A 24,604-nucleotide genomic window follows, 5' to 3' on the forward strand; every position below is an offset into this window, starting at 1 on the left:
AATGGGCCATCAAGTAATGAACATTTAATGACTATTGTTCCACATTACATTTGCAATTAAATTTGTTCCCCTGTTAAAAAGGTGAGTCTAGTGTAATGGAGTGTAACCACATATTCCCCGTTGTACTATTGCCCAATGTTCTTACACTAAATTGCATCTGTGTCTTCTTTTCTTATTGTTTTGATTTTAAATTAGTCGAGACTTTTGGGGCTGCATCGTTACCACTTTTATTTGGTTTTATATCATCTATGTACATGCATATTGTTGACTAGTGTCTTCTCATTGCTTTGTCTTAATTGTGGCGTATGTCTTTGCAGGTAACGAGCCAACACCGTTGGGCTCAGTCGAGAGCTACAATCCGATCAAGCGACGCTGGGAGTACGTGACGCCCATGCCCACCGCACGCTGCTCGTCTGCTCTCCTGCAGACCGCTGGCATGCTCTTTGTGATTGGTGGGGTGGCGCAGGGACCGAGCAATGCTGTGGAAGCCCTCTGCTTGCAGGAAACTGTGTGACTCGTGCGTCGAGGGCACAACGCTCACAACAGAGCAGGTCCACAATGGCCTTGATATGTTCTCAAATCTTGCGTGGAAAAGGCCTAAACGCATGGCTTGGATATGGAGGCTATCATGTTCACATACTTTTCAACCTTCAATATGCGACTGATGGATTCCTCTTGATGCTGCACATATTCAGCAAGCATTTTGAAAAGAAAAAAAGGCATCCGGGGACATTTGCTGACAGAGCTGGACGAATAAATACAAGGACAGCTTAGATTGCTGTGACTGATAAGGAGAGGGAACTGACGGCTTGTGTTCCTTGCAGATGTCAGGGAAAGATGGAAGAAAAAGAGCAAAAAATAGACACACACACATACGACAGTATCCGAAGACTTCACATGCCTTTGAACTATTGAACATTTTTTGAGACTAAAAGCAGGGTACTTTTCTGGATATTAAAGGAACATAGGGCCATATCTGTGTTGCGCTCCCCTGCTGCTGCATCAGCAAGCTGACATTTTTCTATGATTCTTTTTTTTCTTTTTTCTAGTCGTAATATGCTTATGGGACACTTTGTTTTTGTTCTTTAGTGTTGTTACAGCGTTAAGAGTTGCTGTTGCTGGTGACTTCCACTATCTCATCAAGATTAGTGAGTGACTCCTTGTAGGCAGTGACAGTAGTGTTGTATTGATTACCATTGAGCAAGGCAGGTAATTGTGACTCCTATAGTATTTGGACTGATGTTTTAGTCACTGGGTAACTGAGTTTAAATGGACACCACATGGCTCACTAATAAAAAAAAAAATCATATGTCGTTATTAGAAATAATTTAATAAACATTCTCTAATACACAACTCGGGTTAAGGTAAACCCCCCTCACTCACCTTTGTTGGATTTGAAATAAACCAATACTTGACTTAACGCTCAATTACAATGGTATATGGTGTGCATTTTTAAAATAATTGAGGATATTGACTTGTATGACGCATATACTTTTTCTTTTCGCAGGCATACATTGATAATTGATAGGCACTAGATTAATGTTCGCCATCCTTAATTTTGCCAAGGCACCTAATTTACATTTTGGTACACCATTAAATAAAAAATAATACTGAAATAATGCTGATCTCATCTCAATTTACTCACAAAAGGATTTACTCTATGGGAATTTTGAGACTGTTTAATTAAACACTAAGCTTGTACGAAGAAGCCATGACTAATTCTGTTATATGAAAGGCAACAGGTGGACTCACAGGTTATTTGTACCTTTAGCCATCTAACGGAAGAAGAGCATTGTTTTCTTCTGCCTGTCTATGTCGCTAACATAGAAAGTTGAACAAAAATATCCTTTTAAGTGATAAATAGTAATTTTCAGCCAAATTAGGTGAAATTGCTCAATTTTCTCCTGGCACACAGTATCCTGGTTAGCAATCACCACACTACATGTCTATCCGTAATGGCTGAAAATTCAGTGCCATCGACCAACAATGTAAAAGAAACACAACTAAAATTACTGAACATGTTTTAATCCAAGTCCAGGAATAATTCTTCGCGCATTGGACTTGAAAATGAAAAGAAAGTTAACATTTCTGTTGACTAGTTGTGAGTTATTTATGTAGTAGTAGTTTTCTTTCAAATTTAAATGTAATTTAAATGTATTTGATTATTGATTATTGGTTGGGTTGAAAGTGTATGTGCTTGGCGTAAAGTGTATACTATTTAAAGTACTTCAAATTTGAAATAATTTTAAAAAATTAATGTATTTTAAAATACTGAATATACACTTCTGTCTGGCATACAAAAAAAAACATTTCTGAGCAAAATCTTTTTGAGATTTCCTGCTGCCAGACATTCAACCATGTCAAAGATCCATCCACATCCACTGCTACATCATCTGTTGTTGACTACAGTCACTGTGCTTCTTTAATCTCCAGCCATGAGCAGCAAAGTGATTTATCAACACTGACGTTATCCGTCGCACTGTAGTAGGCTTTGTTGTTGGGTCGTTGTCTATACACACTCAATCATAGCTACTGCATCCAATCCGCTCCTCAGCTGGCATTACGACGTTTGTTGCATTTCCCCCACCCGCAGTCTCAGTTTAATGAATGACAGCAACACAGTGTATTTATTACCTCAGTTTGATATCAAGCACATTTCAGATTCAACAGATAAATCATCTCAAGGTAATGTGAGCCGAACGGCTTTTGGAAGCATTAAACTGATTTGAAAGCACCGAGCAAAACACTTATTTCCATATCATTGTTTGTTGGGTGGACTATAGGCTGGTCCACTCATCTTGGCTTGTTCCCAATAACACCAGCCCAGATTTGTTTTGTCCATTTTCTTGGTATACAAAATTGTTTCTTTCACCCATTCGTAATAGTTGGGTGAAGCTAAGCAATTCTGTTTGCTCCGATGAGTTGAATTTTAAACGCCGTTGACAACTTGAAGTCTTGGCACAATTGGTTGATGCACAGCGGCCCACTCTTCTGGGCAAACAGCCTCTTGTGCCTGTAAATTCTTGAACTGTCCTGCCTGAAGAGCACTTTTGTGGTTTCTCCAAAATGACATTTAGATTTAAGGAACCTGAGACAGCTCCAGGATAGATTAAGAGCCAATGAATTGTCAACTTGGCCTTGCGTTTTGGCTCGGTATCTTGCTGAAGGCCTCAACTACAGCTTTTGGCTAATGAATACAGACTAATCTCATTATGTATTTTCTTATGTATCTTATGAGTGCAAATTGACAGCTAGTATTTTCTGACTGGCTTACATCTTGCCATCACTATGGACCCTGTATGTTTGTAACTCAAACATCCTCAAAACCAAGTGCTCCACAGCAGTGTTTCACAGTTGGAATGTGTGTACTTAAGCCATGCTGGCGCCTCTCCAAATGTACAGTTTATGGTTGTGGACTTAAAGCTCCATTTTGATGTAACAACTTCAGATGTTATTATTTTGGTGCTGTTCTGTCTGCAGGCTTTCTTGTGGCATTGTTGTAATAATTGCTTTTGTCTGGTGACCCGACTATGTAGTCTATTTTTCTTCAACGGCCTCCTTATTGTTCACCTTGAGACAGAAAGTCCTGCATCTCACGTTATCTGTGGCATTTCTTTGTGCCCTGAAAGATTTTTGTAAAGTTTTGACTGTGGCTTATTTCCACGTGAAGTTCTTTTTATATAAAGTAGAACGTTTTCATGTTTTATAAAGTTCAACAACCTCCTGCAGATGCTTTGATTATTGCTTTCCCCATGGCTACAAACACAGAAGTGGACGAAAAATGGAAAGTTCTTTTAAAAGTCACACACAAACATTTTTCTGACATCATGATGTTTACCCTTCACCCTTTACTCCTTTAGTAGATGTGTTATTAAACTCACCTTTTGATATTTACACACATGAAAAAATACTCAGAAATAAAAGCAAAAATGCTTACGTGCAAATAGACAAAATTGGCTACTTGTAGCTGTATCAGGAGAAAAGCGAAAACGAACTTTCAGTATAATTTTCACTGAAAAACCACCAACACCTAATGCAAATGAAAAAAAAACCATCACAGAATGTCAATGAATTAAACTTAAGGTCAATAAATCTAGAATAAAATCAGACTGGTTGTGAACCGACAACACCTCATGCAAATGAAAAAAAAATATCACAGAATGTCAATGAATTAAACTTAACAAGGCAAATAAATCAAGAACAAAATTAAGACTGGTTGTTCAGATGACAAGAATATACATCAGATATTTGGACTAGCTGACCACTCAATGACAGATCTGATGCATCATTTTTACTTACTATTCCTTTGATGCATCAAAGTGACTCATGTAATTCAAACTAGAGAAGTCTCTCTGATCATAGGATAGTAAATTCAAACATAGTCAGTCATGAATACGCAGGAGAGGGAAAGAAACATGTTTCAGATGAGTGAGAGATAGGCACAGGACCAGAAACACACGCGCTCGCACACACACATGCTTTTCCTGGCTGTTGCAGTTTAAATTGCTGGTCTGCATCCAAACGGCTCTTATCTTTTTTGAGGAAGCACATGAGGTTGGTGCCAGTAGACAGTCAGTTATTTTTGGTGTTCACCATTTGATTATGTTGGGTGCAGGTCATACAGCACAGCGAGAGCACACGCTCGCATGCACGCACGCACGCACGCACGCACGCACACACGCACTCACACTAGATGCTCATGACAGAGGAAATCCATTTTCCGCTCAGTTATGATAGCACAGTTCTATCTAGGAACAACTCGAGGGGGAAAAAAAGGCTTGTCAGCCATGAAGTAAAGCAATTTGGTTGTGTTTCTTACCCCAGTCTGATATTGCGGCGGACTGTTGTGTCATTCTGGCAAAGTAAAACTGGAAACTATTGCAGATTTAATACATTTTCTATATAGGTCTATGGTCGGATTTTCAATGGTGAAACTGACGTGGGTGGTTGTGAAACTGATCCAATGTGTCGGTTTGCAAGCAAATTGGTGTCTGCACATTTATGGCACAGTTCTGTAAAACATCCATTTGTTAGGTGAGCCATCTGGAGCGGTACAATGACATCGTCTAAATGCGTCTTGTGTTTTTCTCTGCTGTAAAAAAAAACCTTGAAAGAAATTGAATGCTTTACTCGGTTTCCCACCCCCAATTGCCCTCCCCCCTTTTTTATAACATCATCTCTGTCACTCCCTCATTGATCCATAGTTGCCCATGGATATGATTTTTGCTGTAGTTGCAGGTTAGCTTTTAATTGTATTAGAATTGTACTTGTACCACCTCTCACAGGCTGTTGGGGAATAAGAGCAGGATGAATCAGAGCAGGTAGAAGCCAATTACATGCTGTATCATTTAAAACAGGCCATGAGCTAATGATGCACAAGCCTGCTTGAACGTGGATGTAAATGCATTCTTGTTGAAAGCAAAAATATATTACCAATCTAATTCCCATGGCAGCAGGTATTCATGATATGGTTTGAGCTCATTTATTTCACTAATTTTCCAAATTTGTGGTAGGTAGGTAGGTAGGTAGGTAGGCAGGCAGGCAGGCAGGCAGGCAGGTAGGTAGGTAGGTAGGTAGGTAGGTAGGTAGGTAGGTAGGTAGGTAGGTAGGTAGGTAGGTAGGTAGGTAGGTAAGTAGGTAGGTAGGTAGGTAGGTAGGTAGGTAGGTAGGTAGAAAGCATTTATTATGTTTGTGCAGATGTGTCATATTTCTCACTATGGGGACTCGTATTAAATTTTGCTCATCCATCCATCCATCCATCCATCCGTCCGTCCGTCCGTCCGTCCATCCATCCATCCATCCATCCATCCATCCATCCATCCATCCATCCATCCATCCATCCATCCATCCATCCATCCATCCATCTTCTTCCGCTTATCCGGGGTCGGGTTGCGGGGGCAGCAGCTTTAGGAGGGACTCCCAGACTTCCCTCTCCCCAGCCACTTCATCCAGCTCATCCCGGGGGATCCCAAGGCGTTCCCAGGCCAGCTGAGAGACATAGTCTCTCCAGCGCGTCCTGGGTCCTCCCCGGGGTCTCCTACCGGTGGGACATGCCCGGAACACCTCCCCAGGGAGGCGTCCAGGAGGCATCCTGATAAGATGCCCGAACCACCTCATCTGGCTCCTCTCAACGTGGAGGAGTAGCGACTCTACTCCGAGTCTCTCCCGGAACTTCTCACCCTATCTCTAAGGGAGAGCCCGGACATCCTGCGGAGAAAACTCATTTTGGCCGCTTGTATCCGGGATCTCGTTCTTTCGGTCACGACCCATAGCTCGTGACCATAGGTGAGGGTAGGAGCGTAAATCGACCGGTAAATTGAGAGCTTTGCCTTTTGGCTCAGCTCTCTCTTCACCACAACGATCCGGTACAGGGTCCGCATTACTGCCGACGCTGCACCGATCCGCTACTTGAACTCCCCCACTTGGGGCAGGATCTCATCCCCGATCCGGAGAGGGCATTCCACCCTTGGACTGGTTGGGCGAACTCCCATGCACCCTCGAGGATCCTGCCGAGGGTGTAGAGCTGGTCCACTGTTCCACGGCCAGGACGAAAGCCACACTGCTCCTCCTGAATCCGAGGTTCGACCTCCCGACGGACCCTCCTCTCCAGCACATATGTAGATAAAAAGAGGCTTCAAAATTATGAAAATTCAACCTTTCTATCTACTCTCAAAGGCTGTGCACCTGTCTGCTGAATGTGCTAAAACACCAAAACTCTGCTCATCTGTCAAATGTTAAACCTATAGTGGATAGGAGTGCATAGGCTACATGCACCTTGAAAATGATGGTAGCACAATGTAAAATCACATTGGAAGCATCACCTTCAAAGCTGAATAGATACTGTGTACTATAGCCTAATCATGAAATAAGCACACAAACCAACCTACACTTGTTAGTGGGAACATCGAGTGACTTCCGACCAGTTGTCCAATTCTGTCACTGGGCAGTTCAAGTTCTGACATAGGTGGGTAGGAGCAACTCATGCCAGATGCCCAAGTGTGTCACCGGATGGCGAAAAACAGGAACAAAGAAATGCTGAAATATAGTTTATCACTTTGGGCTCTATTTTTTGGTATAAACCCTGCACAACGTGTGTTATAACTGCACAGAGACAGGTTAGAGATGAACAAGGGTGGGTTGCGCCGCCGTGGGAGTAATAATGAGTTCCTTTGAATACACTTACGAGAGTCACATCACAGAAGCACATGTGTTGAGAATGTTGGAAGAAGTAGAGTACCTGACGAAAACCCATCCAAGCACGAGGAGAACACAAACGCCACACAAGATAGTCGGAGACATGATTTCTGCCCCTAAACTGGGAGCTTGTTTTGGTGTGCCGTGGATGTCCAAAATAGAACTCAGGCACTCAGGACTAAACAATGTGGGGTGACAAATGTGGATGGAAGATGCTGATGCAGATATGCTATATCCATACAAGCTGTCGTGAGTAATTTATCAAATGCAAATGCTTTTTTTTTTTTTTTTTTTAATAATCACACACTGATATCATGCTCTCATTGAGCTGTTGTTTAGGGAAACTTTAAGACAGAAATGAGTGACAATAGCGTCCCTTCACGCAGATGCCATTGGGTGTCTTGTTTCCTCTTCGAAAAATGTCCCATCAAAATAATTAATAATAATAATGATAATAATGATAATTCAATGTGTTTGTGGTTTTAGTATGGGAGTTATTGGAGATTGTTTGTAATGTTTTTATATACAATATATGTAAATTATGGATACTTTGTGTTGTGCATTGAGATTGTTAGATGACACCCATGCCATGGTGTTGTTTTGTTCTGAGTTCCTGCTTTTACAAGGGTTTCTCACCAGTAGCTCCAGTTGATTTTCAGTGTGGATGACATCTAACAGAAGTGAGCAAGCTGTGGCCTGCAGGCCACTCTGCCCTAACCATTTAAATTTTCAAGGGTCCTGATATATTGTTTCAATTTTAATTTTATTTCCACAATCTATTTATTTTTTATCAAATTATCAGATGATTTGGTTAATTTACTGATGTAAATAAGAAAGTATGACATGAATTTACCAATTTGTTAATCATTTTATTTCTAGTTTACATTCATTTTACATATACTACTATATACATTTTTATAAAACACCTAAAAATCGCTTGATATAAATAAAATTAAAAAAATATGACCCTTGAACACAAAGGTTTGCTCACTCCTGAAATCAATGGTGATCATGTGAGTGTTGCATTAAAAACTGTCGATGCTATGAGCCTTAATGAACACTGTTCACTTTGACTCAGCATTTGATGTAACCACAGATGATTTGATGATTAAAGTGAAGCTAGTGTGGACACATTTTGGAAAGCAAGAGAGGAATTCGCTCTTTTTGTGATCTCTCTTGCTGTGCTATGCCGTTTCCCTGTACAGTGATCAACATGATAGAAACCTGGGGGAAAATGCTTTGTGCTCAGTGAGTGATCTATGTCTGTAAAAGTGATTACTGCACTGGATGAAATGTTCAGAAAATTATATGATGGCAAGCTGGGAGGTGAGATCAAACCATTATCATATTGCTGATTATGTATGTCATAATGCTTTATTTCCCGCTTACGTTGTCATCGCTATGACTATACGCTGAATATCTTATTTCATAAGGATGCAATCATAATTGCAGTCAGCAAAAACTTCCCTCGCACTGATCCCAACATAAACTGTTCTAATGAGAATTTAACTGAAAACTCTTCAAAGAGTAAGATTCCTTGCTGTTCATTTCTAACCTTTTATCACCCTGAGAACTGACAAGTTGTCAGTTTGCTAAAACTTCCACTGATCACCAACAGAACAGCAGTCAGGCAAATGTAATATTCTAACCCTGAATTTGAATACAGTTTAGTATGACTTCAGCATCTCTGATATTTGCATTGATTAAGTAACTAAAAGGAATGGCATTTATGTACATAGCTCTGCTAATTACTAAAGCAAGTCACGCTGAGATGGAAGGTAGATTTTACTTGCAGAGGTAAATCACTCGAAAGAGCGGTTGCAGAATTTGCCAGAAAGGCAAACTGCAATCACATTGGCGAGAGGCGCAACGCGTAATCTCTGCGAATAGTTGAAAACAGCTGAGACCACTAAATACCCCATTGTGTGTCATTTAGGGTAATTATACATCTGTGCCATAGATGTACAACCCTATTATACCAAAAATAATTACCACTACTTGATCCCTCTATGAATAAGATACCAGGTGTGCTTTTTCCCAACCATGCTGTATGTCAAGAGAAGCAACAAGATGTGATATTATTGTATTTCATTGAAATAATGGTAACCATATTATTTGTTGATGTTGTGCTTGTCATAACAGATGAATGTGAGACTTTATTGTGTTCAAGCTGTAATAGTTGAATTAATGTGTATGTATTTCAGAGAGCAGTCGTGTATTCATCTGCTTGATAGATGAGGCTGTCATGGAGAAATAGAAGGCCTCCCCGCAAACTTGACACACACCATTAATGTGGCTTCAGGATAGGTTTTGATCCATGGAGTTCAAGATTCAGCCATACCAATGAACCTCACCATAAACTACATGACATCAATTATTTTTTACCTACCGTGAATGCAACTTACCAACTGCTCCAATGTTTAGATTGTATTTCTGTTTGTCACTCAGGTTGATTAAATGAGGATGATGTGTCTGGCAGGTGGTGGTTGCCACAGCAGGGCAGTAGTACAGTGCCTATAATAAATGTGAGGTAGTGCCTCAAATATGAATACTGTTCTATAATAAACTATTTTGACTTGCTGTCTAAATCTCTTCTCAGCCAAATGGTCAAAGCTTCACGGAAAGTGAAAAGTGCCACACCCGCCCTCACCCATTTGAGTGAATCTTTTGAGTGAACTGATTCTAAAGATTCCGTTCACTTAAAAGAACGGAAATGCACATCACTAGCCTCCCCAGTCATGAACCTCACCGCACGTCACTGGGTCCTATTGACCCCAAGCTCCAGCACGCGACCCTCGTGAGGATAAGCGCTGTGGGAGATGAATGAATGACATACACTATTATCAAATGTCAAGTTATTCCCCCCCCCCAAAAAAAACCTGCACTCTTTTTGATGCCAGAACTATTAATCGTATAATTAGCCACAACAAAGAATCAAAGTTCATCATCAAGACAGTGAGACTTCTGTAGTACAATTTCCCTTTCTTCTTCTCCCATCTAGTGGGAAAAATTATGAAACTACAACTGAAATGAGGTAGTACATAATTATTTTTTTTAACTTATTACAACTCCTGTGCTAATGTTGTTTCTAGCCAAATCTTTTTATACATTTACAGGACATCCCAGGTGCTTATTTAACTATATCAGGGATGATATAACAGAAATAATTAATCAATATATATATGTAGTATGTGCATGGAGAATTGCATCCATTCATCAAATTACATTTTTACAAATTCCACATAAACAACAAATTTTAAAGTATTAGTTTAATGCTGGTGTAAATGTCATACAAAATTTTCAAGAGATATTTTCAAAGTGAAGGCTACAAATGAGAGCAACAAAAATGTCACAGAACAAGTTTTTCAATTACCCAGAATTAAAACGTCTGTCAGTCAGTTAAAACTAATTCATCTATTTGCACATACATACGTTTTAAAGTCATACAAAATAATAATTTATAAAAAAAATCAAGTAGCTACCATCGAGTTTTTAAAATGTAGATGCTCTTTATTGAGCGGTGGGGTTTAAAGCTATAGAATGAAGATTAGCATCTGCCAGTGATTTTCTATGACACAATGCACAGAAGACCACGTGAAGGGAACGAGTAGATGTTTAAGGCAACTCTATCATTGACTGTGCAAGGCTCTTGGGAAGATGCGAGGTCATCGCTGAAAAGCGCGCCTGTGCCCTTGGTGGCCTCCAGTCATGTACCGGAATTGATTTCAGCCTCAAATAAAACGTTTTCTTCATCCCTACGCTATATCACTGCTCTTTACAGCTGCCAAACATTTGTAGATCAACTGCTTTTGAGACTGATAATACTGGTGGACCAGCTAGGACATCTCACAATGAGCATTATTTCAAATGTCACTGTGTGTTTAAAAAACGATTCATTTAAATAATCATGTACGTACCTTGACTGCTGTCTGATTGTCTTTAGCACTGCAGTTTTAAAGTATTTACACATGTGCCTTTTTTTAAGCATTCGGGATGATTACAGAATTCAGATGCACATCCACTTTTGTTGTTCGGAGGAAAAACACACTTACGCCTAAAAATTAATTAGATGTGTTGATTTGATTGAAGAGTTTGTCCTTAATAACTTGAGACTCATGATTTAATTCTATTGAAAAATCTTTTGGCTCAGTTTAAACTCATTCAACGCTCAAACAACAAAGGAAGGCTACTTCCCTTGGCATTTATTTATTTATTTATTTATTTATTTATTTATTTATTTATTTATTTATTTATTTATTTATTTATTTATTTATTTATTTGTGAATAATTGGAAAGGTAATGTAACCTTTAAATAATTAACTGGTGTCATTTAGAAAGGACAATTACTGGAACATTTACTTTTCATATACATTGTCTCAACAAAAACCTCCACATAATTTACATCACAAGTTTATTTCAATAATTATAAGAAAGACTTTTTTTCCTAATGTCCTATTGACAATTTGTGTTCAATTAATTTAAATTGCTCGATTTTGGAATGTAGTAGAAAGTTGGTTTACCTGGAGAAACCCTACTTCCAAACAGGTGCTTTGTAATATTTATAATATTTCTGCCAGAAAGTGCCACAAAGTGCAGCCCTTCTAATACATAGAGTACCGTTAGGCTTCTTATGGACTCCCAAGTATGTGTTGGCAAGTGGTGGAGAAATATTTTGCAACCCGCAAGAGAAACTGATCTTGGTTTCCAGTCCTTTAAAAATGCCACTCTGGTATTTCTATTGCTTTGCCTCGTAGTTTAGTTTGGTATCACCCTTTCAAACAAATGTCATGGTGAAGTGAGAATAAATAACATGCTCAATGGAACTGTAATTATTCACACTTAGTTTGCCAAACAGTACATGGCAGCAGGGCTCTTGATGGAGTTGTCAGTCATAAACAACTTGATGAAAATCAAGAGCAAGCATGTTACTTGTGAGGATTCCTATGACAAACTTGGCCAGTGTGAGAGATCTACACAAACAGTGGCTAACATGGTGTCAAACAATGCAGTTATACAAAAACTAAAGAAATATTGCTCTACTATGTTATTACTAAAAATCATGTTTTCATTTTATTATCATTCTTGTATAAAGTAGAGAACCTAAGTGTAACAATCACAATGAAGCATGTCAAGAGCAGTAATTCCCAAACAGAAGCCGTGGGAGTTCATTGGCTTTTAAAATTCAATATCATAACAAAAAAGGGTTTGGTACTACTATTTTAGTCTGCTAGCATTACCAGGCATTAAATCATAGCCAACCGATGAAAAGTGATCCAAAATCCAATTTATTGGAAACAATGCCCACTTAATGGCCACTACTTAGGCACAATGTACATTTTATAGAAACTTGAATGTTCGTAAAATTGCAATTCTGTCACATCAGAATCAGGGCCATCATAGCAAGTGTTTTATGCGCTACCTTAATGATTCTAAAATGTTGATGTTCAGAATGTCTAATAATAATAATAATACAAAGCACATTAAAACTAGGGTCAGGGTTTCAAACTCGGGTTAGGGTTTCAAACTCGGGTTTTAAACTAGGGTTAGGGTTTCAAACTAGGATTTCAAACTAGGGTCAGTGTTTCAAATTAGGGTTCAAAACTAAGGTCCGAGTTTCAAACGAGGGTTAGGGTTTCAAACTAGGGTTTCAAACGAGGGTTAGGGTTTCAAACGAGGGTTTCAAACTAGGATCAGGGTTTCAAACTAGGGTAAGGGTTTCAAATTACAGTTTCAAACTAGGGTTAGGGTTTCACACTAGGGTTAGGGTTTCAAACTAGGGTTTCAATCTAGGGTTAGGGATTCAAAAGAGGATTCGGGTTTCAAACTAGGGTTAGGGTTTCAAACTCGGGTTTTAAACTAGGGTTAGGGTTTCAAACTAGGATTTCAAACTAGGGTCAGTGTTTCAAATTAGGGTTCAAAACTAAGGTCCGAGTTTCAAACGAGGGTTAGGGTTTCAAACTAGGGTTTCAAACGAGGGTTAGGGTTTCAAACGAGGGTTTCAAACTAGGATCAGGGTTTCAAACTAGGGTAAGGGTTTCAAATTACAGTTTCAAACTAGGGTTAGGGTTTCACACTAGGGTTAGGGTTTCAAACTAGGGTTTCAATCTAGGGTTAGGGATTCAAAAGAGGATTCGGGTTTCAAACTAGGGTTAGGGTTTCAAACTCGGGTTTTAAACTAGGGTTAGGGTTTCAAACGGATTTCAAACTAGGGTCAGTGTTTCAAATTAGGGTTCAAAACAGGTCCGAGTGTCAAACGAGGGTTAGGGTTTCAAACTAGGGTTTCAAACGAGGGTTAGGGTTTCAAACTAGGGTTTCAAACTAGGGTAAGGGTTTCAAACTACAGTTTCAAACTAGGGTTAGGGTTTCAAACTAGGGTTTCAATCTAGGGTTAGGGATTCAAACTAGGATTCGGGTTTCAAACTAGGGTTAGGGTTTCAAACTCGGGTTTTAAACTAGGGTTAGGGTTTCAAACTAGGATTTCAAACTAGGGTCAGTGTTTCAAATTAGGGTTCAAAACTAAGGTCCGAGTTTCAAACGAGGGTTAGGGTTTCAAACTAGGGTTTCAAACGAGGGTTAGGTTTTCAAACTAGGGTTTCAAACTAGGATCAGGGTTTCAAACTAGGGTAAGGGTTTCAAACTACAGTTTCAAACTAGGGTTAGGGTTTCAAAATAGGGTTTCAATCTAGGGTTAGGGATTCAAACTAGGATTCGGGTTTCAAACTAGGGTTAGGGTTTCAAACTCGGGTTTTAAACTAGGGTTAGGGTTTCAAACTAGGATTTCAAACTAGGGTCAGTGTTTCAAATTAGGGTTCAAAACTAAGGTCCGAGTTTCAAACGAGGGTTAGGGTTTCAAACTAGGGTTTCAAACGAGGGTTAGGGTTTCAAACTAGGGTTTCAAACTAGGGTAAGGGTTTCAAACTACAGTTTCAAACTAGGGTTAGGGTTTCAAACTAGGGTTTCAATCTAGGGTTAGGGATTCAAACTAGGATTCGGGTTTCAAACTAGGGTTAGGGTTTCAAACTCGGGATTTAAACTAGGGTTAGGGTTTCAAACTAGGATTTCAAACTAGGGTCAGTGTTTCAAATTAGGGTTCAAAACTAAGGTCCGAGTTTCAAACGAGGGTTAGGGTTTCAAACTAGGGTTTCAAACTAGGATCAGGGTTTCAAACTAGAGTAAGGGTTTCAAACTACAGTTTCAAACTAGGGTTAGGGTTTCAAACTAGGGTTTCAATCTAGGGTTAGGGATTCAAACTAGGATTAGGGTTTCAAACTAGGGTTAGGGTTTCAAACTCGGGTTTTAAACTAGGGTTAGGGTTTCAAACTAGGATTTCAAACTAGGGTCAGTGTTTCAAATTAGGGTTCAAAACTAAGGTCCGAGTTTCAAACGAGGGTTAGGGTTTCAAACTAGGGTTTCAAACGAGGGTTAGGGTTTCAAACTAGGGTTTCAAACTAGGGTAAGGGTTTCAAACTACAGTTTCAAACTAGGGTTAGGGTTTCAAACTAGGGTTTCAATCTAGGGTTAGGGATTCAAACTAGGATTCGGGTTTCAAACTAGGGTTAGGGTTTCAAACTCGGGTTTTAAACTAGGGTTAGGGTTTCAAACTAGGATTTCAAACTAGGGTCAGTGTTTCAAATTAGGGTTCAAAACTAAGGTTCGAGTTTCAAACGAGGGTTAGGGTTTCAAACTAGGGTTTCAAACGAGGGTTAGGGTTTCAAACTAGGGTTTCAAACTAGGATCAGGGTTTCAAACTAGGGTAAGGGTTTCAAACTACAGTTTCAAACTAGGGTTAGGGTTTCAAACTAGGGTTTCAATATAGGGTTAGGGATTCAAACTAGGATTCGGGTTTCAAACTAGGGTTAGGGTTTCACACGGGTTTTAAACTAGGGTTAGGGTTTCAAACTAGGATTTCAAACTAGGGTCAGTGTTTCAAATTAGGGTTCAAAACTAAGGTCCGCGTTTCAAACGAGGGTTAGGGTTTCAAACTAGGGTTTCAAACGAGGGTTAGGGTTTCAAACTAGGGTTTCAAACTAGGGTAAGGGTTTCAAACTACAGTTTCAAACTAGGGTTAGGGTTTCAAACTAGGGTTTCAATCTAGGGTTAGGGATTCAAACTAGGATTCCGGTTTCAAACTAGGGTTAGGGTTTCAAACTCGGGTTTTAAACTAGGGTTAGGGTTTCAAACTGGGATTTCAAACTAGGGTCAGAGTTTCAAATTAGGGTTCAAAACTAAGGTCCGAGTTTCAAACGAGGGTTAGGGTTTCAAACTAGGGTTTCAAACGAGGGTTAGGGTTTCAAACTAGGGTTTCAAACTAGGGTAAGGGTTTCAAACTACAGTTTCAAACTAGGGTTAGGGTTTCAAACTAGGGTTTCAATCTAGGGTTAGGGATTCAAACTAGGATTCGGGTTTCAAACTAGGGTTAGGGTTTCAAACTCGGGTTTTAAACTAGGGTTAGGGTTTCAAACTAGGATTTCAAACTAGGGTCAGTGTTTCAAATTAGGGTTCAAAACTAAGGTCCGAGTTTCAAACGAGGGTTAGGGTTTCAAACTAGGGTTTCAAACGAGGGTTAGGGTTTCAAACTAGGGTTTCAAACTAGGATCAGGGTTTCAAACTAGGGTAAGGGTTTCAAACTACAGTTTCAAACTAGGGTTAGGGTTTCAAACTAGGGTTTCAATCTAGGGTTAGGGATTCAAACTAGGATTCGGGTTTCAAACTAGGGTTAGGGTTTCACACTCGGGTTTTAAACTAGGGTTAGGGTTTCAAACTAGGATTTCAAACTAGGGTCAGTGTTTCAAATTAGGGTTCAAAACTAAGGTCCGAGTTTCAAACGAGGGTTAGGGTTTCAAACTAGGGTTTCAAACGAGGGTTAGGGTTTCAAACTAGGGTTTCAAACTAGGGTAAGGGTTTCAAACTACAGTTTCAAACTAGGGTTAGGGTTTCAAACTAGGGTTTCAATCTAGGGTTAGGGATTCAAACTAGGATTCGGGTTTCAAACTAGGGTTAGGGTTTCAAACTCGGGTTTTAAACTAGGGTTAGGGTTTCAAACTGGGATTTCAAACTAGGGTCAGAGTTTCAAATTAGGGTTCAAAACTAAGGTCCGAGTTTCAAACGAGGGTTAGGGTTTCAAACTAGGGTTTCAAACGAGGGTTAGGGTTTCAAACTAGGGTTTCAAACTAGGGTAAGGGTTTCAAACTACAGTTTCAAACTAGGGTTAGGGTTTCAAACTAGGGTTTCAATCTAGGGTTAGGGATTCAAACTAGGATTCGGGTTTCAAACTAGGGTTAGGGTTTCAAACGGGTTTTAAACTAGGGTTAGGGTTTCAAACTAGGATTTCAAACGGGTCAGTGTTTCAAATTAGGGTTCAAAACTAAGGTCCGAGTTTCAAACGAGGGTTAGGGTTTCAAACTAGGGTTTCAAACTAGGATCAGGGTTTCAAACTAGGGTAAGGGTTTCAAACTACAGTTTCAAACTAGGGTTAGGGTTTCAAACTAGGGTTTCAATCTAGGGTTAGGGTTTCAAACTAGGGGTTCAATCTAGGGTTAGGGATTCAGACTAGGATTCGGGTTTCAAACTAGGGTTAGGGTTTCAAACTAGGGTTTCAAATAGGGTTAGGGTTTCAAACAACATAGAGTTAGGGTTTAAAACTAGGGTTTAAAACTAGGGTTAGGGCTTCAAACTAGGCTTTCAAACTAGGTTTAGGGGTTTAAGCACAAAAGACTCAACAGTGCCGTGGTGTGACTGGCATGAGAAGACCTAACAGATGCACAAGATATGACAGATGTCACAGCATGCCTTGCATGCTTTATCAAGAGGTAACCAAAGGACTGTGTTATCACAGATGCAGCCATACACCCAAAGGGACTCATTTGTGAGCCGCAGTCCTTGACAGCTGTGTAAACATTATATGTTGCCTGATGTTTAGCTGATTGATCACAATGTAGGATTGAATCTGCTTTGCATCTGAAGCTAAAAAAAACTACCAAAGTGCGAAGAAAGTGAGCAAGAATTTCTAACAGCTGCAATTAGTTGAACCCATAAATTGACATAGATACAGGCAGTATGTTTGTAGTCATGAGGAATTAGATGTACAGTAATCCGCCACAGTTCGTGGCGCCTAGGGACTAAGCCCTACTGTGCCTGTGAATGATGCCGCACCCAAAATGTAACGAAATAGTATGAACTGTAAAAAATAAATAATATCAATCATTCAAACTCTATTTCAGTTAGTTTTACATGGTGCCTTGTTTTATCATTCTTGTTACTCATATTGACTTCCAGGCCAACCAGGAGTGTTCCCATCAATGGGTCGTACTAGACTGTACTTGCCTCAGTAATGCTTCAAGGCTATAGACATGAGAAAGGTCCCAGTTATGGAGATTTTCCATAACAGACAGCATGGCAACAGCTGCTTTATTAATAGTTCTCCCACATGACGGTCATCAGGCTTGACTGCCTTGTCTTCTGCTGTTTCTGTGTTTGTACCGTTGTGAAGTGTGGTGTAGTGAACGAGTGTGTGAGGGACACTATGGCAACGTGATGAAAATTGAATGGGCAAATACATACAGCAATGTTCCATTATTTCTCTTTATTCAGTTGGTTTGCTAAAAGTGATGGTTTTGTCTTAGTTTGAAACCCTACATGAAAACCTTAACCTGAGGGTGAAAAGCTGACTTTAGTTTGAAAGTACGACAACGCTTAACCAAAAACCCTAGTACCTAAACCCTATCCCTAACCCCTAAACGATATCCCTCACCCCTAACTCTAACACCTAAACCCTAGCCCCAACACCTAACCCTAACAAACCCTAACACCGTATTCCCTTAGTTGACTTTAGTTTGAAACCGTACTACGACACTTAACTAATTACCCAAACCCTAAAACTTAAACCCTACTTTGAAACCTTAACCCTAATTTGAAACCTTAACCCTAGTTTTAAACCCGTCTTTGAAACCCTAACCCTAGTTTGAAAAGCTGACTTTAATTTGAAACTGTACTACAACACTTAATCAATAACCCTAACCCTAACTCTGAACCATAAATCCTTTGCAGTTAGAATTACTCATTGTGCAGTCAGGTCAAGGGGTGATCTGAAACAACTCAGAGATAGCATAGCATAGCATGACTTGCCATCAGACCAGGGCCAGCTGGAGCTAAATGCCGAGGAATTATTCAATAGAAGGTTGGAAAATGAGACGAGAAGAGGATAAAGATGTAGAGTGACAGCCACACTAAAGTCACACTGAGGTCAGTGGTCTTTAACATAGCTTCAAAGAGTTATATGATACATATCTGGCCAAGAGACAGAACGCAGGAATGTTAATTGACAGATGGATTTGTGTAAATATTTCTTTCCATGCACCTGCTATCACAGTGTAGCCATCTACAGTATTGGATGTATCGTGTTATGAGATTGGACACAAGCTGTGCATTTGCTGCTGTTTCTTTCTTGTTTGTTTGATCAAGATTTTCATTACATACATGCATGTATTCATAAAATGTAAAGGTAGTAAACTTTCTTATGCTCATAAATAGGGTTGGGAATCGTATGAATTTGGATGATTCCTTATCCTTATCCTAGATTCGATACTGATTTTTAAAGAATTTCTATTCCGATTCTTGAAAAAAAAGAACAAAAGATGTAGCTAAGGTTTTTTTTTTACTGCTCATGAACTTTACTATGAATTTCTCAATAGGCTACTGAATTTCTTACCACTATACTAATATCAAACCTTATGAACTTACATTTTTCAAAATGTCATGTTATTTTTAAGAAGCTCAAGAAAATACAATCCCGTTGTTTTTCTATGGAAAGGAAAAGTATATAGGACAAACTCAAAAAGTGTATTTGAGGGTGACGTAAGGAAAATTTAATACAAGCAGTCTCCAAAAACATTTGCTGTACGTGTATTTGTACTACATGCTGTGTGATTTATACTTTATGATAATTATTGATTTGCGTGTTGACCCACTGTTTTGGTTACAATTTAACTTGATGGCTCTATGATGGCATGGCATAAGAAGGATTTTGGTTTACTTATGTGACTGACTTGGGTTTTATCATATTTGAATTGCAATCTTCTTTGCGCAGTATTATTTTATATACACACATTACATATGGCACTAAGTAGAATGGTCTTTCTTTTGTTTTTCACTTTCGATCTCTGCCGAGTGTTGTTTGATGTTTGCACACACTTCCTGCTCTGCTAGTTCTTTTTCATTTGTGTCTGAGGGGGTGTCTATTATTCCCTGCTACACGTTCCTGTTTCTTATTGGTCCTTATTCATTTGTATTTGAGGACTTCCATGCAGCAAACTGGGCATTGATATTTAGAAGTTGATCAACATTTCAAAAGCTGAATGATTACATGAGGACTGGAATGTTAGTCCCACTCAATTCTCAATGCCCAGCATGAAAGATTGGCAGTGGAGAGTGATACATGAGGTCCGCAAAAATATTCAAGACGCCAGTTGTTATCACCAGCTCATTCTGTATTTAATGAGGGTACTCACTTACATCATTCATTGCCACGATAAAAGGAGCAGTGACAACACTGCAGTTTTTTCCTCACATGCGAGATGTGTGCGTGCCACATTCAAAAGTTTTGATTGCCGGCAAATAGAGTCTATTTCCACCCACATTGGCGCTAACCAATGGTGCATGCATGTTCTGATCTCACCGAGTGTAGTTGCCAAAGGTGGCAATCAAAGATGGCTGACCTTCTGCTCATGTGCAACACAGACCGAGCAGGATTTTTTTGCAAAAAAAAAAATTCGTCGTCAACTACTGGAAGCTCTTTGCCAGCTCGCCTGGTGTTGTGTTACGCAGAATAAGTGCGCTAAATTGAGGTTGTACTAAGAATGGAAAAAGAAGCTGCAGTACAGGCAGGCTACAGATTTGAACCTGAACCTGCAGACTGCGAGCCAGACAAAGAAGAGGCGGGAAGAAAACCGTTTCATTCTCATGCCAGTCACACCACGGCACTGGTACATGCTGGCGGACATGGCGGCATCAACATGGTAGCTTGCATCTATTACGGTACTCAGATTTAGACACATCACATTCCTAAGCCTACTCGGTTCATGCAGAACATGTTGTGATGTGTTAACTTGATACATTAGATTTTCACTCAGCAAGGTGACCTTGGTGGCTACTCTATTGCAACACCCATGAGCATGTGCAATGCTCACACGTTTACTCGTGCACATCCCAGCCAAAGAGTTCAGTATTGTGCCAAGCTGTTGTTAAGTAAACAGAAGACAGCAAAAGAACATTTGCATACTGCAGGGCTTTGGCCTGCTTATTTATTACACTTGTGAAACATTTCTGGCCCGGGTTCCCTTCATATCACGTAGTTTAAAAGTGCACTGGTTTACTTTTAAATGAGTGAAACAAAAACGTGGCAAAGTTTTTCTGAACCTTTTTCATGTTAAAGGAAAACACATACGAAGTATACAAGTGCACAAACAAGAATTGAATTTGAATTTAAATTAGGGTGTACAATTATTTCAATAGATGCAACTTAGTGTAAGTCCAATGATACAAACCTGACACAATACTTTCAGTCGTCGCATGTTTTGAAATGGAAAGTCAAAGGACAAATCCATCGTTGTTTAAATCATTCAATCATTTTCAAATATACTTAGGGACTGATGTTCAATAGATGTACATGGTTTCAACACATGGTGCAAATGGAAATTGTATTGGTCAGCTCTGTATGTCCAGGATTATTCTTTGCCTTTTTCTACTGTCTTCTGCTGCTCCATTCCATGTTTCTTCTTAAGCCAGGCCTTGCCTACATAGTCTCCCACCACCCCTTCGGTGCACCTCTTTTCTGCATCCACAGCCAGGAGCTTAGTGAACAACTCCATGGCTTCTGGAGTGAACTTCTTCCACAATTGAGGATTATTGTCCGGTTCAGTGTTGGCATTTTCACCCAATCTTGACCAGTCAGCAAACTCTTGGTAGCAGTCATCTGAGTCTGTGCAACACTCCCAAGGAAAGTAGCCCGTCAGGATGCAGAATATAAGCACCCCAAAGGCCCAGGTGTCTAAACTTGGCTCCACTTTCAGTGGAGGGGCAGTGACTTCTTTCTGGCCCTCTTGGAGAGCAACGTTACAAAGCTCAGGAGCCATGTAAGGCAGGGTCCCTGTGATGAAACTGATCAGAGTGCCTCTCTTCTGGGCCAGACCAAAGTCAGCCAGCTTGACCTGGCAGCAGTCATGATCCAACAGAAGAATGTTTTCAGGTTTAACATCTCTATGGACCAAGCCTCGGCTGTGGATGAACTCCAAAGCGCTGGCAATCTGGACGACACAACGTTTAGCGGCCGACTCGGGGATGCCCACCTGAAACAGATAAATGATTTAGCAGTATAGCAGATGAATGGGTGGCTATACGTTCTTCAGCTAAAGTTCTGCTAAAACAGAATAATCAGACTTTGTTTTCTATTTCAATATTTTGCTCAGTTACCAGCCATACCTTAGGCTGAATGACAGCAAATAGGTCCTTCCCAATGACAAGCTCCTGGGCAAAGCAGTAGTGCTCATTAGATTGAAAGACGATGCCAAAGAGGCCCACGATGCAGGGGTGGCAGGACAGATGTAAGGAGATGCAGTACTCTCGCAGGAATCCCTGCAGCTTTGTTGAGGATTTTGGCATGACTTTCAAAGCCATGGGAGTCCCTGCACAGAATCCGTGTATATAATATCTCCCTTCTACTAAATGAGAAACATTAGCAAATTAACTGATTCTATTTGCCTACTGCTAGAGAAATGTGTAAATCTTAGCTTAAGACTTATTTTCACATACTCGCGTTTTGTTAAACTAAGTCATTCATTATACAAAAATAAATGTTATTTCTAATGTGAACGAATTGCATGCGTTATGTGGCGCGGTGTGTTTAGGGAAGTAAAAATGGCCCTGCTGTAGGTCTCAGTCCTCATGCATCTTGTTTTTGTTACAAAAATTGCTTTTACGATATTGCTTTTCACACCCTCTGTCTTCAAAAATTGAGATGTGTGTCACCTTTGGATGATACCAGGGCCGGAGTTGAGTCTTCCTTTATCGCATCCAAGTCAAGTCTGAGTCAAAAGTCCAAGTGCAAGACAAGTCGGAGTCCGGAAGGTTCACGTCCATATGAATTCCGAGTTCACAAGGTCAAAGTCCAAGTCTAAGTCAAGATGAGATCAAGAGTAAACCTTGTTGACCTCGTGGAGGGACCAGGAGGAGATTGACCACCGAGAGTAGCAAACTGTACCAAGCAGTGAGAGTCGGCTGCAAAACAGTGCAGAACTCAAAGCTAATGAATGAACACGAAAGCCTAGGACTTGGTCGAGTCAATTAAAATATTTTGCGAGTCCAATGTCCAAGTCCAAGAAGAGTCAGAGTCAATTGCCAAGGATTCCGACTCAAGTTTAAGACATAGGCTTAAATCCGGATTCTGCAGCCCTGAATGCCTGATACATGTCCGATTTATATGCACATAGAAAAGAGGCATTGGTTGGATTTGAAAAAAAAAAAAAAAGATGAATTGTTCTGTCCTCATTGATGAAATTTTTTTAAAACATGTCTCAAATGGAAAGAAATTTAACATGCAATTGATCTGTAGTATGAACACAGTTTATTTAGTCACACACTATTTTTTGTATTATCTGAAGTCTCAGGGGAATAGGTTCCAACACAACACAAACATTTGATATAATGGTTAGCGATTACAAAGGTGTACCCCTGAACCGATGTGTGACCAGCAGCACTTTGCCATATTTTCCTCGACCAATTTCTTTGATGACGTTGAAGTGTTCTTGGATCTCCAGTTGGGTGAGGCTCTGGGATGTTAGCACCATCAGTTCATCAATCAGGCTGCCGTCAGTGAGGCCCAACTCCATCATCTCTAGCCCACTCATAAGAACAACAAAGAAAATACTCATAAAATTTCTCAGGGGTCGGTACCGATACTTTTTTTTGCCTTAGTTAAAAGTGTCGTCACTTGTAACGGCAGCTGAAACGAGTATTGGTCACCTTCTATTGGCCATTTTACAACCAGGAATGAGAAATTAGAAATGACCATTAACATCATGTATTTTAAGGAAAATTTATATTTTGGGATATTTACTAAGTCTTTCCTCTTTCCATTATCTGTCACTTTTTTGTGGGGAAATATTACGCATCAAAAGTGGTGGTATCGGTCTGAGAAAAAAAAACGGAAAAAAAAATCAGATATACCTGAATGATCATCAGGATCAGCTAGAATTTTTTTTATAGTTTTTATATTATTCATAGTATGAAGGGACGGATCTACATGAGATAAAGCACTGTGCTTCAAAATGAGCAACTTTATTTTCAATAATTACCAAGTAAAATACTAAAAGGTTTGCTGCAAAAATACAATTATTTCAGGTTTTCACTTCAACAGAGCAGAATAGGGATCAGTTAGTCTCTGAGTATTTATTCAAGAGTTTTTAAGTAACCCAAAGCACGTGTTTTTCTCTTAAAAATATTTCCACATTTGAGCTAAAATTCCACAGTAAAGAAATAAATAAACACAATTGCTTTTTTAGGGATTTGAATTCCCTACAAGTGCTGACATCTGATGCTAATGAAATTGAAAGGAAAACTTCATCACTCAAATCAAAGATCACATTTGCACAAAGAGAACTTATGCATTAGTTACTTTTCCATTGATGCTATCCACAGAAGACAATGTTAATTAGTCATTAGATCAGAACTGGCAACTACAGCCATGATTAGAACAATAGCAATAAGAAAATATGCCATTGTGTATTACTTTGATAATCTGAGTATAATCATTATAAGTATAAACAGTATATTTACATTGAAGTCTTACCGTAGACAGAACTCTTCAAACACCTTGTAGTTAAGAGTGCAGCGAAGCAGATGATGTCAATACAGTATGTTGTTCGCATCCACTGCCACTGCCACTGCTTGGATGAACATACCGAGGGGACCTGAGAGCTTTTCCCTGCCCAGCACATAGCTCAACTCTCAGTGGCTACAATGAGAACTTTGCATGCTTTGACAGCTGATTACAAACAGTCTCTTTGAAGAACAGTTACGCACTCACTCACACACACACTCTCGGTCGACATGGTTACGTTTTCATGTATGCAGTCAGTAAAAGCAATACCTGGTTTTCTTTACAAGCTCTATTTACTGACAAAGGACATGGCAATATGTTAATGTATATCGACAACTGCTGTGGGTCCTGTTATTTATGCCTAAACAGCTTCATGCATGCATTTTATACATTACAAATTAGCATTTCATTTGCATGAATCGACAAAAAGATGTGTTCATCAAGTATGATAAAAATACATAAATGTGTATAGGCCTATAGGACTATATCGAGTCAATTTGCAATTTATTGCATTTATTAATGTTATTTTATATCACTCAT

At 39.6% G+C, this 24,604-nt stretch overlaps 2 protein-coding genes across 8 annotated transcripts in view; one reads left to right on the forward strand and one right to left on the reverse strand.

Moving 5' to 3' along the window:
- klhdc8b (kelch domain containing 8B) overlaps positions 1-9,774 on the forward strand; it is a 67,181-nt gene extending 57,407 nt beyond the window's left edge. For 4 of the 5 annotated variants that reach the window (XM_088399591.1, XM_088399624.1, XM_088399616.1 and 1 more), the window contains 2 exons: positions 318-8,721; positions 9,399-9,774. In XM_088399591.1, the coding sequence (XP_088255717.1) occupies positions 318-514 (197 nt within the window). In that variant the 3' untranslated portion in view covers positions 515-8,721; positions 9,399-9,774. Of the gene's footprint in view, positions 1-317; positions 8,831-9,398 lie in introns of all 5 variants that reach the window. The other variant, XM_088399600.1, reaches the window with a different exon arrangement.
- A 10,687-nt stretch (positions 9,775-20,461) lies between these two features.
- Positions 20,462-24,201, reverse strand: LOC148402661 (serine/threonine-protein kinase SBK1). Of its 3 annotated transcripts, none has more exons than XM_088368534.1 (4): positions 24,035-24,201; positions 22,916-23,080; positions 21,670-21,872; positions 20,462-21,536 (listed from the first exon to the last, which is right to left on the reverse strand). In XM_088368534.1, exons 1-4 carry the CDS (start codon positions 24,180-24,182, stop codon positions 20,916-20,918), a joined length of 1,137 nt encoding a protein of 378 aa, XP_088224660.1. In that variant the 5' UTR covers positions 24,183-24,201; the 3' UTR covers positions 20,462-20,915. The 3 variants fall into 3 exon arrangements, with proteins under 3 accessions (XP_088224660.1, XP_088224658.1, XP_088224661.1); XM_088368532.1 differs by having other exon boundaries at positions 22,916-23,088; positions 24,022-24,201; XM_088368535.1 differs by having other exon boundaries at positions 22,916-23,088; positions 24,035-24,190.
- Positions 24,202-24,604: the final 403 nt, after the last annotated feature.

Source organism: Syngnathus floridae, chromosome 2 (genome assembly GCF_059516105.1).
Source record: "Syngnathus floridae isolate MCC-2025c chromosome 2, RoL_Sflo_1.0, whole genome shotgun sequence".
Lineage (NCBI taxonomy): Eukaryota > Metazoa > Chordata > Actinopteri > Syngnathiformes > Syngnathidae > Syngnathus > Syngnathus floridae.

What these genes read in the sequence shown, in the direction of transcription:
- LOC148402661 (XM_088368532.1), bottom strand. Translation starts at nt 24,182, where the DNA reads ATGTGCTGGGCAGGGAAAAGCTCTCAGGTCCCCTCGGTATGTTCATCC. An exon ending in GTCTACGGTAAGACTTCAAT is followed by an intron (nt 23,089 to 24,021) that starts GTAAATATACTG and finishes TGTTCTTATGAG; the next exon opens with TGGGCTAGAGATGATGGAGT. An exon ending in TTGCTGTCATTCAGCCTAAG is followed by an intron (nt 21,537 to 21,669) that starts GTATGGCTGGTA and finishes TATCTGTTTCAG; the next exon opens with GTGGGCATCCCCGAGTCGGC.